The sequence below is a fragment of the Fistularia commersonii genome, chromosome 11, assembly GCF_037954325.1.
Source record: "Fistularia commersonii isolate RoL2024-O1a breed Wild chromosome 11, RoL_Fcom_v1.0, whole genome shotgun sequence".
Lineage (NCBI taxonomy): Eukaryota > Metazoa > Chordata > Actinopteri > Syngnathiformes > Fistulariidae > Fistularia > Fistularia commersonii.
The window spans coordinates 12,055,937-12,074,677 of NC_141294.1; the positions used below are offsets into that span (position 1 = coordinate 12,055,937).

At 39.8% G+C, this 18,741-nt stretch overlaps 1 protein-coding gene across 2 annotated transcripts; it reads left to right on the forward strand.

Moving 5' to 3' along the window:
* Positions 1–761: 761 nt before the first annotated feature.
* Positions 762–18,363, forward strand: fbxl19 (F-box and leucine rich repeat protein 19). 2 transcript variants are annotated; one of them, XM_086154964.1, is made up of 11 exons: positions 762–1,041; positions 3,923–4,123; positions 6,480–6,623; positions 7,172–7,258; positions 7,666–7,866; positions 8,732–8,764; positions 10,377–11,650; positions 12,958–13,121; positions 13,225–13,386; positions 13,483–13,704; positions 13,935–18,363. In XM_086154964.1, the coding sequence occupies exons 2-11, from the start codon at positions 3,938–3,940 to the stop codon at positions 14,168–14,170; spliced, it is 2,709 nt and encodes a 902-aa protein (XP_086011090.1). In that variant the 5' UTR covers positions 762–1,041; positions 3,923–3,937; the 3' UTR covers positions 14,171–18,363. The 2 variants fall into 2 exon arrangements, with proteins under 2 accessions (XP_086011090.1, XP_086011091.1); XM_086154965.1 differs by lacking the exon at positions 8,732–8,764.
* Positions 18,364–18,741: the final 378 nt, after the last annotated feature.

Consider the following 18,741-nt stretch of genomic DNA (forward strand, 5'->3'; position numbering starts at 1 on the left):
CTGTACTGTTGTGCAATACTTGTGAAATTTTAACGTCTCGCAAAGTGTTACATGTGGTAGTTACTACATTTGTCTGTTGTATGGTTAACGCCTATATATTAATATATTAGTCCTTGGTAAATAACAGCAAATAACACAATTTTAATCAATATTGAGAACACAGCTGATTGAAAAAAGAGAGCACATAGTGTGCACAGAGTGTGTTGTAAGAATTTTAATAAAAACAAGTTCCCATGATGCTTCTCTCCTTGTGACGTCATACTGGAGGGGCGGGGCTCTCCATATTTTATTTACTACTTTATTTATTTATTTATTTAACTATCTCTTCAAACACGGAGCGCGTATCTGTGGTCACCTGTGTGATGTAATCCTTTCGGAGCGGGGGGGAGTGTCACCGCGTCTCTCAGCCCCGCACTGTCCCGCACGACCACGCACTGGAAGACACACAATGGACATGGAGAACAATAGCTTTACCGCTGCGCTTTAATATCAGGATCTCGTTACTGCGGTAATTTACGGGGCCTCAATCTGTGAGGGGAAAGCAGCTGATAGACCCTTTAAAACGCTGCGCTTCCACCAGTCAGCCGTTTGAGGTATTTGAGCCGCCGGGAGGAAGGCGAGAACACGCTGTAACGTGAGCAGCGGTGGGCGAGAGAGGCTTACACACACCGTGGAGAGAGAGAGGGAGGGAGACGGGGGGGGGGATACATTGATAGAGAGAGGGGAGGGGGAGAGAGAGAGAGAGAGAGAGAGAGAGAGGAGTGAACAGCAGCACTGCGCCCTTCATCTAATCAATATCGATCCGTTTAGTAATCGAGACATTTCAACTCACAGCGGGTCCAGTACGCTAGCCTTGGAGCTAGCCGTAGCACCCGAGTTTTACACCATGGGACGCGTGTGAAGCAGCCCGGGAGCCACTGCAGCCTGGCGGAGAAAGAAACAAGGAAGCGGACGGTTAGCGGCGCTACACCGAAGCTAACGTTGGCTAACTGCTACAATTTCTAATGAGCGAGCCAGGAGCATGCGAGCTGACACCGAGAGGTGGGTGCTGGTCCCCGTCGGCGTCACCCGCTATTTGTCCGGTAACCTCCGGTTGTCCGGGGACGTGATTCAACGTTTTAAATTGAGCTCCAGAGATCACGAAAGCGGAGCTAGCGTGTTAGCATGTTAGCAAGTTTTCACGTTACGGGGGGATGGGGAAAGATATTTCGTATCATATATATGTAATTCATATACAAAACCCACAAATGTCCGCGCTTATGACTATATTTCAACTCTTTCTTGCGGCTGTTACGTGCTGGTTGTTAACAGTTTGCAGCCCCCTGCAAGTGTTGCCAGATGCGCATCTTCGTTCTTGTGGGCTGCTAACTTGGTAGCTAGCTGGCAGCTTTTGTGATCTCTGCTCAGCTTGCTGATAAAGGACTGGATATTTGGGCAGAAACGGTGCTGCTTAGACTCGTTACGAACAGAGGAGGACTTTGTGGACAGTAATTGTAAAGTTGACATAATGAACTAACCATAGGAATCATTGCCTTTACGGGTTCTCTATGGGATTGGATACAGAAGAGATCCAGAAATGTATGATTAAAAGCCAAAATATTAGATTGACGAAGCGCTAAATTGACTTTTCAATGCAGAATTCAGTGCAAAGAGTCATTTATGTCATTCAAAAAATTATGTGACATTTTTCTGGTGTAATGTTGATATTTTTCCAATTAGAATCTGTTATATAGGGTATATGAGTCCAAAACAAAGTATATTCTATGGTTGGGTAATTAAGCAATAATATTGCACACCCTCTAACTGATAGTTTATATGATGTACATTTTATACAGAGAATGCTGACACACAGCATTACTGTTTAAATCTGGTTAAACATCACAAACAACAATTGTTTTTCACAGGCTGGTATTTTAGGGGTATTGCCAGGTGATTTCAGGTTAATATCACAATATTCAAATTTTTTTTCCAGTGTTAACTGTCAGGTATCACCTGGAAAGTGCCAAGTTCTGGCTTTATCATTTACACTTTATCTTATTAAGAAGACCACAAAGATATTTTATTTAAGGTAAATCTACCAAATCAGGAAGAAATTCAGTCTTTTCAGAATTATCCATCTGCCCTCCAAAAACCCACGTATGCTAAATCAAGAAAATGTTATAAATTTAGAAAGACAAAACAGAACATTCAATAACATGTTTTAGTCATATGAGGAACATGGTTCATCTTTTTAAAACTGTCATTATTAAAATAGAAAATCATTTTAACATATTGCCAAGTCTTAAACAGGTGTGTAAATTAGAGGTTTATTCATGGTGTGTTACATCAGCTCTTTAGACAAGGGGCTGTATTTGTATTACTTCTGCATTACTATTTACTTTCGTTTAGAAGTCTGCAACTGATATGTGACAATTTCGCTCTTAATATGTCCACTTGTGTTATCATCAGCCTGTTAAAATCAACTGAAGCATGCACTTCAAACATCACTTAAAATGAAGTGAACACATAGTCCTCTAAATTGTGTAATAAAGGTATTCACATACCATGGAATAGGAAACGAGTTCAAAATAGAAACGGAGATGAATAGATATTTCAGTGTTTCGTCAATTGCAATAATTTGGTAATTCATCATTTAATCACTTTATTGATGCATTGCTTTTAGGCTGGGCAAAGAGGATATTCATGGATCTAGGCTTACATTTGAGTACTTCTACATTTGTCCACCTTGTTAGAAAACCACGTATTACATACATTATACAAACATTAATGATTGATCCTGCCTAATGAGATTTTCATCATTTAGACTATTAATTTCATCATAGGTTGAATGAATGAAATGCCGAGTTGAATTAAATGAAGTCTGACATAAAGTCCCTCATAAGACTTTTTCTAAATTAAAACAGTAAAAATATTTTTTGTTCCTGATTTTGATATCTTTCAACTCGTTTTTATCCAACTGTATCTTCTTACTGATTTTAAGGTGTCTTCCAAATTGATTTTAAGTTATGTTGTGCTCAATTGCATCGTTATACCAATATCCAAGTAAATCCCACTTCAACCCTTTTCAAACATTTAATTATAGTGGAATTAAACTCATTCTTGTGACAATTTATGCATTTTCCATGCATCTGACAATTTGGCATGCACCTGACTATTTTGCTGTTCCCCCTTTTTTCCTTCATATCACCTAGCACAAATGTCACAATTGTACAGATTATTTTACTGTTCTAGCGAAACTGTGATCAAACCATTATTATGAAAGTATCAAACTTTGAGGTTTTACAGTTTGCCAGTCTCATCTGCTTTCTAAAACAGTTACCACCACAAGTATTGGTTAAGCATTGAAACAACAATGGTCACAATAATTAGGTTTTACATATCATCCTCTGCCTTTCTTTTCTTTTCTGGTATTTTGACATGTCAGCATCATCCCTTATTTCAAAAGTAGAATTCCTTACGGCTTAAAGTTAAAAAAAAGTAACTCTAAACTTAAGAAGATGAAAGAAACCATCCATAATGATGTTGCCTTTTTGAATCAACAGAGGATGACTGCTGTCAATGAAGAATTCCTGACCAAAACAAAGATGGCTGCCTGGCCAGGGAGCAGCTCAGGTTTCATCTTTGTTTTGGTCCTTGACATGTATAGATCAGACAGGAGAATCTTGGATGCCAAGGGACTCACCTATGTCATGTTCAGATGTAAAAATATTTTTAGTATCAAAAAAGATAAGCTAGAAATATAAAAACTTTATATCCATTTGAGGTCATGGTCATCCAGGTCTTTAAACGGAATAGCTAAAAAAAATTTGTACTCCGGATGTTGTACTGAACAAAATTATAATTTAAAAAATATTTTGGAAAACACATACTGGTTTGCATCTTCAGATAAGAGCTCATTATCCTTTTCTTCCTATGTCTGCAGCTGACTTGTTCGGGGATGTCAGGCAGTAAGGCGCTGGGCGGGGGGGCAGGCGGGGGGGCGAGACGAAGGCGGACACGGTGCCGGCGCTGCCAGGCCTGCATGAGGACCGAGTGCGGAGAGTGTCACTTCTGTAAGGACATGAAGAAGTTTGGAGGACCTGGACGCATGAAGCAGTCTTGCCTGCTGAGACAGTGCACAGCGGTGAGACACACATACAAATACATGGAGACACAAAAACACTAGCTGGTCTTGCATTAGTATATGTTAATTCCTCCAAGAAAGTTTTAATGTAGAATATATTACATCTTTAATGAAAAAAGTAGTGGATACTGTATAAAAGGAAAAAAGTGGAACTGAAAGAGATCTGTGTCATCGCCATACTGATGCCTGTGGTACACATGGAATGCAACATGCCCATGTTTGTTGTAGTCATAAGCAGTCATAACCTCCATAAGTCATTTGCCTTGAAGTTCTGATGGTATAAAGCTATCAGAGGTCAGTGTGTCATTTTTCTCAATTCATGGTGGTCTTTTCAAAGTCCAGGTTGTTATGATAATTCGGCGACTCAAGGACAAGAGGCCGTATTGCTGAACCCAACTGAAAAGTACAATTTCCCTAGGCCATTCATTGCAGCCATATTGTACCTCAAATTTCAGGGTCTCAAACCTAAGTGAAGTGGGTCAATAGCTTGACCAAGTTCCAATCATAATTTCAAGGGTTTAGCCATATTTTTTATACAGTTCGACATATAATGCCCCCAATATGGTGGTGTACGAATTGGTCAGAAACAGACAGCAAATTGATTTGGAATACTTACAGCATTTGGTATTTGTATTTCATGATTTGCATTTTGTTAATGAACTAAATCCTAATGTCTCCCAAACATCAAAATGTTAAAAAAGGATCTATAAGTTATGCAAGCAGTGCAGCTGTTTATGGTGTCTGTGGAGCTTTCTGTCAGGAGAAGGCTTTCTTCCTCCCCCACTCTCAGATGTCTTGCAGCTGATTGCTGATTACACACAGAGCCGGTAAGACAGGGGAGGAAAAAAAAAACAGTGCACTTCGTAAACGTGCAACGCTCTCTCCCGTATTGACTTAGTTTGTTGCAGAACAGCTTCATACAAGGTTGTGCATCATGCTACCCACAGGTTTGTTGTCCTGTGTCTGTGTGAGTGCAGGGGCAGGCAATTGGTTCCAAAAGTAGAAAATTAATATGTGGAAACCAATGCTTATTTTGTGGCAGGCTGCCATGAATAAATAAGCACAAGTGAAATCCTATATCAGTGCCAAGGTCTGCTCAAGACAATTATATTTCTTAACTGTACTTACATTATACTAAGACATAAGGATGAGACCGTCATGTATTAATGTTATGTGTCTTTATTTTCTAAAAGGCACGGATACATTGTTGGTCGTTTGCATTGTAGGTATTCAGAATCATTTGGCTGTCATCTGGCAGTTGATTGTTACATTCTCATGTACTGGATTTAAACATTTCAACACCGATCAAGTGTCTACAAATTTAGAAAATATTTATTTTTGAAAAATTCATAGCTTTCGGTGACATGATGTAATGGTTTACTGTACTTCATAAACATATCAGTAGATTTATTGTTATCTGAATATTTTCACTCTTAATCAGATTAAGTTAGTTGTAACCAGTCATCATCAGTGTCATCAATGTCACATCTTTGATCTTCAAAATAAAGTTAGGTTGTTACATTTGTCCACTTTTGCTGGAATCAGACAGTTTGTAATTCTCATTGTTGGTTCTTTTCACTGCATGATGAATCTGTATTTCGAACTGTTGATATGATCACTCACATACACACACAGAAGGTGAGAGGTGAGTAGTGATTGTGTCGATTCTTCAAATAGCTTCAGAGCCCAGCAGGCAGCAATGCTGGTTTCTATGGCAACCAGAGATGGTTGGTGTTACTGCCAGAGAGCAAGAGTTGGCTTTGATCCATCGTCATGGTTTCTCTCTCTCTCTCTCTCTCTCTCTCTCTCTCTCTCTCTCTCTCTCTCTCTCTCTCTCTCTCTCTCTCACTCAAACACACACACACACACACACACACACACACACGCACAAAGCCAGTGAATCTGGTGTGTTTTATTATTTATTGATTGATGCTTGATTCCTTTGAGGATTAGGTAATGGAGGATGATGAGGAGGAAGAGGGTCTGTTTGTTGGGAGGCATGGATGAAGGATTTAAGAAGTAGAGGGGGAGTAAGCAGGAGCCCACTGGTGGTTTCTCTGAAGGCACTCTAAGAGGAAAGGGTGCCTGTTCTTCTCTTCTTTGTTAGTCTATTGATCAATTGAAGACATTTACCTAACAGTTGTTAAATCGCAGATGCTAAGGTGCTTTAGTGTCAAGTCTCTTGGGTTCTGGTGAAATAAATGTCAATAATGAAGATTTCATCCCTGTTTATGTGAATCAATTCTCCTATGGTACCTCAGCAATTTGTGTAATATGGCAGTGGTTAATGTGTCCATCTGACTTGCTATAATCAGTGAATATATTGGGTTTTTTTATGTTCTGTCTCTTTTTCCAGCCGGTTTTACCCCACACAGCAGTGTGTTTTGTGTGCGGGGAGGCAGGGAAGGAGGACACAGTGGACTCTGAGGAGGAGAAGTTCAGTCTTTCTCTGATGGAGTGCACCATCTGCAATGAGATCATCCACCCCAGCTGCCTGAAGGTCAGTAAGTTTGTTAAAAAGTTTGTGTATTTTTGAATTTTGTGCAAAAATGAAATGTTCTGGTACTTTGAAGATTATTCAAAATTTTCTTCTCAACAGAGCTTCAAAACCCCCCCTCAAATACAAGTCACTTGTAAATTCCTCTCATTTTTGTGCAAGTCACATAATTTCGCAAAAAATAGTGTACTAATTGATCATGCCTCCATCAACTATTAAGAAAATAAATAAACTACAAACAATCACACCAACTGTGATTAGAACGGTCCTTTTCTTGACTTCAAACTTATCATTTTAAACACTAAATTATACACAACACTGCATGCTTTTCCAACCCCTTCTTACTTTTCTAATGCAATCAACCCCACACAAGGCTTTTATTGCATTAGAGCAAAAATTGAGTCCAAATCAAAAACCTTTTAGTAAAGTTATTTTATTCGTATTATTATTCTGAAGCAGCTTGTTGTTTAGTATAGAAATAATCGCTCACCCTTAATTCTGTGCAAAGGAAAAAATCTGAGATAACTGATGTGTGGTTTGTGTCTCTTCAGATGGGGAAAGCTGAAGGCATCATAAATGATGAGATTCCAAATTGCTGGGAGTGTCCAAAATGCCACAAAGAGGGCAAAACCAGTAAGGTGAGGGCCCTACCAATAAGTCAGGTCACCTGACATCCTTATAAGGCTGACTTTTGTGTCATGTTCTGTAGAAAGACAGTTTGATTGTAGAATCCCCAAAAATGTGTATTGAAGAAGAGGTCTGTGATTATTTAAACTGTTGCAAATTTAGCCGGCACATGATTTATTTATGAAGAACCTCTCGTCTCCAAAGATGTCTGTTTTAATATAGACTATATCTTTGATTGTGCAATCTTGCTCGTGTAGTTCTAAAATATTTTAAAATTACAGCATGTCGGAAATAGTTTTTCACCTATTTGTTTTGTAAGTGGATCTTTCATCACTTGTAGTTGTATTATCATCTGAGTACAGTACATGTACCCATGAGGGTTTATGAAGTGAACTAACTCATTGGATGCCTGATTTAGGATCCGGCCGATGCCTTGGGAAAGCGAAGGCTGGATAATGGGGAGGTTGGCCGCTGGAAGCTGACAGATGACCCACCCCCAAAGAAGAAGGCCCCACCCTCCCTGGAGGAGGTGGGAAGAATGGAAGGCAGCAGGACTGATGGGGGGCACAAGAGGAAAAAGGAGAAGGAGCTGCCTGCTGACAGTGGGACTAAAAAGAAGGTGAGGAGAATGTTACCATTTTACATTTCCAGTGCAGAGTGGAATAATTTCACCAGGTCAGGGTGGACGTAAGGCCCCAATACTAGGATCAGGATTGCTGTTCAACCCCCTGAGTCATCCCCCAGAACCAGTAAGTGACAGGGGCCATGTACATGGGACAAGGTTTGACATTCAAATGTGTCTTTCAACAAGAATGGCAGTCAATAAGAGAGCAGTATTTTCTGTGTGATGTATGCCAAGGAGCTAAGTTGTCTTGGGTTGAACCGTTATAAATGTTGAAACCAAACGAGGAAGTTGTCTCAAGAGAAACCTCAGATTCTAACATTGAATATCTTTGAGTTTAGTTGTAGTAGTTTAGTAGTAGTAGCAGATTTAATTATTCAAACTGGCAATGGGGTGTGTAGTTCTTATATGTTAAAGTCAAACATGTTTGTACTCCTTTTTCAGTACTGCATTTAATGAATCTGACTAATTTTAATTTACTGGACGTTATTCATTTACCAAGGACAGTATACCAATCATGCCTATTGTAAGGCTTTATATGTTGTAAATAAATACTGTACATTTTTAAACTTTTAATCATTTTGAAATGTTCACACAAGACCTATGAAAAGTTGTTCAGCAACTTGTAACAGTAATATCAGATCAAATTTGATAAAATTAGCAAAAATAGGCTACAAATAAGGATTCTTGATGAGATGCTTGTAAAATGGCTAAAATAAAAGTATTTTTGATTATTTTTGATTAAAAATAAGTCTTTTTTTTATTCATTATTATTTTTTATATATTATTTGGTTTTAGAAAACAAATTAAAAAAAAAAAATCCCCTTTTTCATTATGAACTGAAATTCTGATTTATTTTCAGATGAAGGGCCCCCATGAAAAACGTCTCAAAAAGGTATGGAAATTAAATTATTATTATTGATTTTTTTTTTCTACAAACTAAATGGGACCTGCTGCCATAAAAAAATACATGTCACTTAATTTAATAATAAAATCCAAAAATAAAAAATGTAAAGGTTAGCCTGACAAAATTAGGTCAACTTATGAGCCCCAAAAAGAGTGACAGAGCAGTAGTTTTATCACCTGTTTTTTTCCCCCCTTGAAATTTTGATTGAGAAGAAAAAGCCATGTTGCATCTCTCTCATTGAGATCCTTTGCGAGCCTTTAGTTCACATGTGTCAAACTCAAGGCCCACAGGCCAAATATTGCCCCCCATGCCATTTTGTACCTCGCAAGAAAGCCTTAAAAGGTCTGATTGTGTTAAAATAAAAAAGTCAAACATGTTCGATGACCCTAAACTATATTTCCCACAATTCATGTTACCCGCTAAGTGATGGCATCCCGCCAGTAGACTGCAGTGTATCAACATCAATGCAATTTTCAAGTGGAAATGGAAATTACAAACGATCCCTAAATGTCCAGGAAGAGAAAAGTTGAAGCAGATGAAAGGCTGTTTCAAGAAAGATGGGAATGCATAAGTGTCATTTTGTATTTGAATGAGTAATACATTCACAGTTATTTACCATTAAGGAGTAGTTGCATTTATTTTACATTACATTTGGTTACATTTACACTGTTACCGTTACATGTGGCTCTTTGAGGGCAACCATTATGCTGATGTGGCTCTCGGTGAAAATGAGTTTGACACCCCCGCTTTAGCTGCTTCCTGTTTGGGATCACACAGCCTTTAGTTTGGTCTCCTGTTGCAGAAAAACTTGCTCTACCACATGACTCAGACATGGAAGGATATCTTTTTTATATAACGCGAGAAAACCCTTGAGTGTCTTTCAAATTACATTTTGGGTCATTATCCATCTGCACTGTATATTTCAGTTCTCATTTTACACCATTTAGCTGTCTCTTAGCAAAAGGTACAACCCTTTCATAAAGCAGAGACCCATCATTACCAACCTTCCTGTGTGTCACTCTTTTTTCATCATGTTTGACTCACAATGAATGCTGAAGACAGTGAGCAGCTTCATTGTTCCTCATACATTTCTCTTCCCATAATTTTGGCTACAGTTCATCAAGGTTTTGTTCAAAGAACTTTAGTTAAAGAATGGGAAAGGGGCTTCTAAGATGTTGACTTTAGAGCGCTAAACTCTGTTGTGTTCTTCAGAGTACCTGTGTATATTTATAATTCTCTATTTATATTCATGAAGTCACCTTTAAATTTTACACCTTAATCCTTGTGTCCTTGTCCATATACTAAAGGAAAGACAGTATAAATAGACAAATTAATAAACCATTCAATTAATTTCAGTTTTAGGTTTTTGCATCTATATACTTTTTTATTCTGCAAATATGTGTGGCAAGTGCTCTCCTTTTCTGGATCTCAGGTCAAAAAGCTGCAAAAACCTCTGCTGTGTTTCCCGATTTTTAAATTGCATATTGATAAAGCGTATTTTGTTCTCTTTGAACAAAACGGAAAAAAGGTCAAAAATAAAGATTGACTTTTTGCATAGACTATTAAAAATGATGTTCATTATCTCATTTTTTTGTGTCAGAAACCTAAACAGGAAGGAGTGGATTCCAACGGTCCTGCCTCTTCTGTTGGGATGGGAGCTGGAGGTCTTCAAGGCTCAGCATCCTCTTCCTCGGTCTCTCAGCCTGGTGCTCTAGGTGCAGGGGGCACATCCAGTGCTGACCAACGCTCACATCACCGAGAGAAACTGGAGCGTTTCAAGAGGATGTGTCTGTTGGAGCGCCGGCCGGAGTCCTCATCCTCGTCCTCTTCCAGCTCAGAGTCCGACTCAGAGTCTGACTCTGATGACTCCTTGCGGGGGGAACAGGGGGAAGCTGGTTCCTCACCCTCTTCATCCTCGCCGGCTCTCCCACCTCCTGTTGTCTACGGGAACAGCAGCGGCAGTAGAGTTGAGCGGGAAAGAACCAGAAGTGAGCGGGAGCGGGAGAAGGAGCGGGAGCGCCGGCTGGCAGAACTGGGCTTCAGTGCCAGCGAGGAGTCAGAGGGAGAAGCAGGGAGGGGAGATGACGAGGAGTTGGAGGAAGATCAAGGGGGGAGTGCAGGAGACAAAGCTCGGCGGCGAGGAGACGCCGGGTTAACTCCACGGGGACGGAAAGCCATGATTGATGGAGACAAGGAGGACACATCCGCATCAGACAGGATCAGGAAAAACTCTACCTCCCTCCCCCCGCCTTCCCCCCTCTCCTCCAATCAGATGCCTCTGTCCTCGCAACATGATAGCTTCACAGGGAAGCAGCGCAGCAATGGGCAGGAGGCGCGCAATGGCCGGACACGGGGAGGAACAGGAGGGGGAAGGGAAGGTGGAGAGAAGGAAAATGCCAGCAGTGTTCTGGCCAATCATAGACACAGTGGGGGAATAGGGGGCGGGATAAAGGGCAGCGGGAGCCGGAGCAACAAGATCCGTAGCGGCAGTAAGAACCAGACTTCAGCTGGATACAGGAATATCTCCACCTCCTCCTCTATACCCACATCTAATGGGGGTGGAGGAGGTCCAGGGGGAGGCGGCCTGTTGATGTCAGCGATGGCAGCCTCACCCTGCTCCCAGCCATCCCGCCTTGCCCCACGCTCTCAGATGATGAAGCGCAGCCCACCTGCCGTACCCTCACCTCCACGGCCTGTCCAGATGGAGAGACACCTGGTGCGGCCACCACCCGCTTGCCCGGAGCCCAGCTGCCTGCCACTGGATTCAGGTTCCTCCCATGTCATGACACGTGACGTATGGCTGCGAGTCTTCACGCACCTAAGCCAGCGAGAGTTGTGCGTCTGCATGAGGGTGTGTCGCACCTGGAGCCGTTGGTGAGTCAGTTCAGACTGTTGTATCAAGACTTTTTGATGAAGCTTTGGACAAATCAGCGATACATGTTGTTTTGAGTTTGACATGGGTTTCAGACATCATGTCCTGGTCCAGAGTACAACACTTTTGTCCCCAGATCCCAAATTGCATTGTGTACTTATGCTTGGCTTACATCTTAAGACTAAAGATTTAAAACTATCAACTCATACCAGCTCACATCTTAAGACTAGTTTCCAAAGTCATAAGTCTTAGTGTAATCTTACTACGCTCAAACTAAGCTGATGCCAAAGACTTTGGGTTTCATATCTTATAGATTTCGAAAAGACTCATGGAAAACTAGAGCTAGATTCTTTCTGGTGCAATTTGTTGAAGTTGTTCATTGTTGATTCAGTCTTTACAGTGCCATAATGCACATTGCGATAATATCAAGTGTTTGATATTGCTGTCAGGACGAGGAAAAGCCTGAGCTACGATTGTACTAAGACGTAAGACAACCAGCTTATACTTAACCCCTGAGATGACAGAACTCCTCTAAGACTGTCCTATGACTCTTAAGATTTTCTTATGATTTCCTTACGACTGCCAGTTTTAAGTCTGCAACTAGAAAATCGTAAAGTGTAAGCCCGGCATTAGAAATTGTTGATGTCTTTTGTATATTGTGATTTTGTTTTATTTTTGTTTTTTTGCAGTAGATTATTTTCACTTCTCTCCAACTGGATTGTAACCTTACTAAGACACACTCACTCGCTGTGAGTCCATTGGAGAACTGCTGTGACTATTCACAATAACAAACCCTCATACAATGGAATCAGTTAGTTAAAGGCTGTTAAATGTCCAAACAACTGATTCTAGCACTTGTTTTTCTACACACAGAGTCTCTCAGAGAAAAGCATTGATAAGTTGGGTTTGCAGCACAAATGTAAAAAAGGGCTATAGAGTGGTCGTGGCCAAGGCCTTAGATACTGTTAGACCAAAGCTTAGGCAGTATCTCTACCTACAGCAGATCTCCTTTTAACTGTATTCTGGACAAACATCTAGGTTTAACAAACAAGCTACAGGTGGTGAGCATGAAGTCTGGCTTCCGGTTGCTATGATAACAGATGATAAACAGTATCTTATTATTGTAAATTGTTCTTGGCTTAAAGTGGCAAAGCAGCAGGTGATTTGATAGTTCACAAAAGAACCAAGCAATGAGTCTTTCCCCTTAAACATGATCTACATGATGAGTCCTTGTCAGGCAGCGAGAAGGACCAAAATTTGGTGATTTTCATCTTGGATTTTCGATTATCTCAGTCATTATCTTTTGCAGGTGCTGTGACAAACGCTTGTGGACACAGATTGACCTGAGCTGCCAGCGTTCTATCACTCCCCCCATGTTAAGTGGTATAATCCGTCGACAGCCCATCTCCCTAAACCTGGGCTATACCAACATCTCCAAGAAGCAGCTGATGTGGCTGATCAACCGTTTGCCAGGTAACACACAGTCTCATGTGTTTTTGACTCTTGGTTGATTGTCTTAAAACCCTGGACAAAAGGAACTTTAGTCCGTTCTTTTCTGTCTGCTCTGGATCTCAAGGCCTACTGGAACTCAATGTGGCGGGCTGCCCCTGGCCAGTGGTCTCTGCCTTGTGTCAGGCAGTCTGTCCTTGTCTGAGGCTTTTGGACCTCAGCAGAGTCGAAGACCTCAAAGACTCTCACCTGAGAGAGTTGCTGGTGCCCCCACCAGACACTAGGACAGGTGACCAGCACCCTCTTAGATATTCAGTATTTCGAAGCAAATTTAGGGTTGTGTAAGTGTATCTCTAAATGGTGACTTCTTGGATTGCTGCTTCAGCTCATGGTGAGACCAGAGTGGGGCGTTTTCAGAATGTGACTGAGCTGCGATTGGCTGGTTTGGACCTGACTGACGCCTCGTCCCGTCTGCTGGTGCGTTATGTTCCACACCTGGCCAAGCTGGACCTGAGTCACTGTGGGAACATAAGCGACCAGACGGTACACACGCTGACGTCCCCTGTTTCCCCCCTGAGAGAGAGTCTCACTCACATCAATTTAGCAGGTAACCCCCCACCCCAGTTTTCCTGGTTCCCTCCTGAGTGGGTGTCATTAATCACGTTTTTGAATTGTGACATTTCTGTGAATTTCAGTTGGAAGAAAGAGTTATGTTTTTTTTTTTTCTCTCCTAGACAGGGGAGTGTCCCACTTGATTGATATAAGAACTGTTGGGGAAAAAAAGTTGTATCAGATTTATTTTCCTGGTCAATGATGTGACTGGCTTTTGTGTTTAAGGCTGCGTGAAGGTAACGGAGCAGAGTGTCCCACTGCTGCGTCGCTGCCCTTCCCTGCAGACCGTGGACCTGCGCTCCTGCTCACTGCTTTCCTCCGAGAGCGGACAGCTGCTGTCCTTCCCATCCCACACCTCTTCCTCCTTGTCTTCTCTCTCCACTGCTGCTGTAGGGTCTGCGTCCTCATCCATGGCCAACTTGTCATCTTCTGAAGACAGAACGCTGCTAAAAAACAGCTAAGTGGGTTGTCAGTATCATGTGACTTGACAGCCTCATGAGCCCAGCCCCTGGCCATGTTACCACAGGTGAGGAGGAGAATGGACTGGAGCCCCGCCGGACAGGCTGCAAACTGTTTTGAGCAGCAACCACAGAAGAAGAATCGGCGTGTTGGAAGGATTGATATAAATTAGAAAACCCTGAGCATGTACATATTTGTTCTCTGTACAATTTGCGTGTGTGTATATATCTGTAGTTTATTGTAAATGACCCTTGACCTGCCCCCCTCCCCGCCTTCCGTCCTGTGAGCAATCATCACGGAGGTGTCTGACCTACAGATATGAGACACCTGTCAATCAACCTGACACCGCTACACTAGCAGTTTCCCTCAACTGCTAATCTTTGTGCTAACTAGACTAACAGCATGGTGGTTAGCGTAGTGCAGCACATAGACAGCAGGCGTTAGCTGTTAGCATAGTAAAATGGAAGCAGGACAACTGACATGAGTTAAATGGGTTTGTCTGAGTGTGTTGGTACGACATGAAAAACACTAATACTCTTGACATAATGTAAATGACTATTCAGAAGCAAAAAATGGATGATTGACAGTTTCAAATACTAAAATTCATTCTATTCTCCTTGAACATATTCAAAGAATAGAAAGTTGTAGGCTGAAATTTAAGGGCCAATTTCAGAAATGAATTTTTCATTGGTTTACATTAAAACGTCGTCTCCAAAGAATTGACCAGTTTTAATCATGTTTTTCTGAATGTGGAGTGACGTGTCACTCCACAAAGTGAAAATTAGTGACGTGTCAATCAGAAAAGTAATTCTTGTGACTGTATCAGACTTAATATACAATGTGATCCAACATACATTCAGAAAACAAGCATTTTAACATGGTTAACCTGTCATCTTACAGATATTTAAAAAATATATATATATTTACAAGTCTGTGATGCCAATATCTCAGCCTCTCCAATGACTGCCATTTCAATCACAGCAGACTCTAAAGCCAGAAGCAACAATCTATCAAATTAGGGATCCCCAAAATAGAAATGCGAAATGCTCTTCACATTCAATTGACCATGAATGATAGTTTTACTAAAATGTGAAAATAAAATGAAAAATTCCCTTAAAAATGAGCAAGAAATTTCCTTTCTTGTCCAGCCAAAAATAAATATATACTGTTCCTTGACAAGTTTGTACTTTAGGAATCATGCTTATTTCTGAGTGAGTTAAAAGTAATTAGGAAATGTCATTTATGAATTGTTATGGAATTACTTTGAAAAAAAAGCACAAAAATAAATGACAATTTACTTACATTTTCAAGGAATCACTTAAAAAGGACCTAGAGGCTACTTTGAATAATCAAAATTTAAAAATATAATAAAATCATTAAGTGTAAGTCAAGGCCCTGGAATCTTATTTCAGTCTCTACAATCTACCTTTAAAACCATTAAATCCGTGAAAACATCCGTCTGCCAGATTTGTTTGTTCCATCATCATCGTCATCATCACTATAGAAAAAAATTCAGCTGAAACGTCTCTGCTCATTTGGTGACGCTAACAGCCCATCTGCTACAAATTTTCATGCTAAGCTAGGTTAACTTTCTATGACTCTTCCAGACCAACCATGTGTCAAACATGCGGCTACTGATGGTGCCCCCTCAGTATTTGGTGAGAACAGCACTTTGTTTCCTGCAGTGCCACAGCTGGCATGTGTGTGTGTGTGTGTGTGTGTGTGTGTGTGTGTGTGTGTGTGTGTTGGGGGGAGGGGGATGTGTGTACCTGCTTGTGTGTTTATGTATGTGAGAAACTGAGCCTCAATGTCTTCAACGTGCGCCTCAATCACCACCCCCTCTCCCTTTGTGTTTCTCAGGAGTTTCTTTGTTTTAGAAGCAGGTTTTAATTTATTTTGGCACAGCATTGTTTGTCATTTACTGACTCACTGTTCCATCATTTCAGCCTTCTCCACATTGCAGTTCCCAAATTTAATGCTCAAACAGCTGCAGACCCATATTTTGATACATGAGCAAATTTCGGCTAATGGTCAGTTAACCCAGGAAACTAGATCCAGCATTTGACAAAAAAAAAATAGATGAAGGCTTAACAACTTGAATTTTTCTGGGGCTAAATTATTTTTGTTTTTGTAAATACTGACAAGCAAAAAAAGCAGAGCTTTGTGAATTTGTGCAAAATTTTAGTGTCTAATTCGTCAAAGAAGTACCTCAAAATTTAGAAGAAAATACTTGAAAATGAAAACCACAAATATAAAATAAAAGCTGCAATGGGACAAAAATTTGCAAGTTTTTTAAAGCAAAAAAGGTTCCTGAGCAATCAAATTAAATTTAAATATAGTCAAATAATCAAGATGGTTTCCTATCTTGTCTTTAAATGCTTATGAAAGGTTTCAGTCTTTCAAGAGCATTTGAATATAAAATAAATCCACACAACTGGGAAACTTTGGTCTCCTTGGTTTGACAAAGGTCTAATTTCCTTAAATTTAGGAGATTTGGGTTAGATTTTGCGAGAAATGTTAAATTGCAGTCATTTGAGAAACTACATCAATGTTCAAAAACATAAGTTTGTTAAGGGATTTTCTTGGCCGATACCGAATCAATCTTTCATTCTGATGAATTACAATGTGCTTCACTGTATTACCAACATGTAGTAAATCCGTATCATGAGATTAAGTACATGATTTTTATTTTGGTTGAGCAGCTCATAAAGTTGATTTGCTTTATCATTTCTTTTTTTAGATTTGAATCTGTCAAAATCAAAATTTTCTGATTCCGACTTAAAGATTGTAAATGTCAGTATTTTCATTCCAAGTGAGGCTGAAATAGGCCTCGCAGCTTCTCTGACCATCTTTGATGATGTCACCAGATTCACTTCCTGAGGCTGTATTATTACATCACTTTTTAGAAAAGTCCATTATTACTCTGATGAAAGCAGAATTTTAAGGTAAAATTTTGTGAATAAACTGTTACAAGCTAATGTCTTTTGGCTCACATAGGTATGATTTTCAAAATGCAACTGGTTAACTAACAAGCAACACACTTAAGGGAGATAACTAGTTTCTGTGCATGTTTCACTAGAAACAAGGTCATAAGATTTCTCTCCCGGATTTTTTTATTGTTCCCCTAAAGGGTTGGCTTCTTTTTAGCAAAGTGCTAGCCTGCTAGTTCCCATGCAAAAAATATTAATTATTAGAATAAAATCAAGTTCACTTTTTCACTCCTCTCATCTAGTGCAAGCTTTCTTGCATTGCTTCTCGCTGGAAAGAAAACATGCACATGTTAAAAATACTTGTAAGTTCATTTGAAGCCATTATTTCAATTTCTAAATACAAAATATTCCACTTTGTTGCTTTTCTGTTTTTACTTTTTTTGTTTTTTTTAATGGGGTGGGGTGGGGCTGGGTGGGTTAATGGGAATTTTTGACTGTATAAAACTGACAGGATTAAACAAATCTACAATCATAGAAAAAGATAATTTTTAGGCTCCAATATGTTCTAATCCCCTACGTCCTTTGTTGGCTAGGAGCAAACAGGAAGTGAGCAGTGTCTCTGTAAGCTAGCCATTAACAGGAAATGAACTGTGTCAGCTGATGTGCCATAAACTCTGTTTGTCACTGATTCTGTTTGATTGTTTTCTCGTTTATTTTTTGATGGCAACAGATGCCCCGCCCTCATCATTTCTACATATCACAATCAATCTCAGATGTCAAGTGTTGTCAGTGGAGAAAAATACATGTATATTTTTTAAATTTAGATATTTATCTCAGCGTTTCATAGTTTCTCAAAGAAAGAGCTGTTTTCTGATTTTTTTTTTCCCTTGTAATTCTAAGATAAATATCTTGGTAATTCAAAAGAAAGAGCAATTATTTTTCTCCAGTGAACATGAAGCTTCCATCTGACTGGAGGGTCCTCCAAGTCCTGATTGCGCTTATCCAGTCAAATCAGTCTTTGTTGTTTGTTAAAGATGCACTGGGTCATCCTCATCATCATTCATTTTGCCAAATTTAGTTCTTGTTGTGAAAAGGGGCATTTTCTCCTGTTTTTTTTGTTTGTTTTTTTATACTTTGTCCACAACTTCCATTTGTTTTGGTGGAAAAATTGAGGAAGTTTGAACAAAAAGATCAACTCAAGGCAGCTACGAGTGAGAGAAACTACTGTTACCTGACAATAAAGAAGCCATGGCTGGTTTCAATGCCTCTTGACTCCTTTTTCTTTCAGTAACTGAATATTATTTTTTGTCTATATGTTTGTGTGTGTGTGAGTGTGTGTGTGTATACATATACATATATATACACATACACACACATGTATATGTATATACATTTGTGTATATACATACATAAACATATATGTGTGTATATATACACATATATACACATGTATGTATGTATATACATATATATATGTGTGTGTGTGTGTGTGTGCTTGAGTACCATCAAACTTGTCACATATTTTTTTATTGCCAGATTAAAATTTTCTTGCCATTAAAATCTGTAAAACGTTAGTCAAGATTTACCTACAAAAAATGAGCTACTTCCAGCAAATAAGGAAAACACTAAGTTCATGTTTGTAA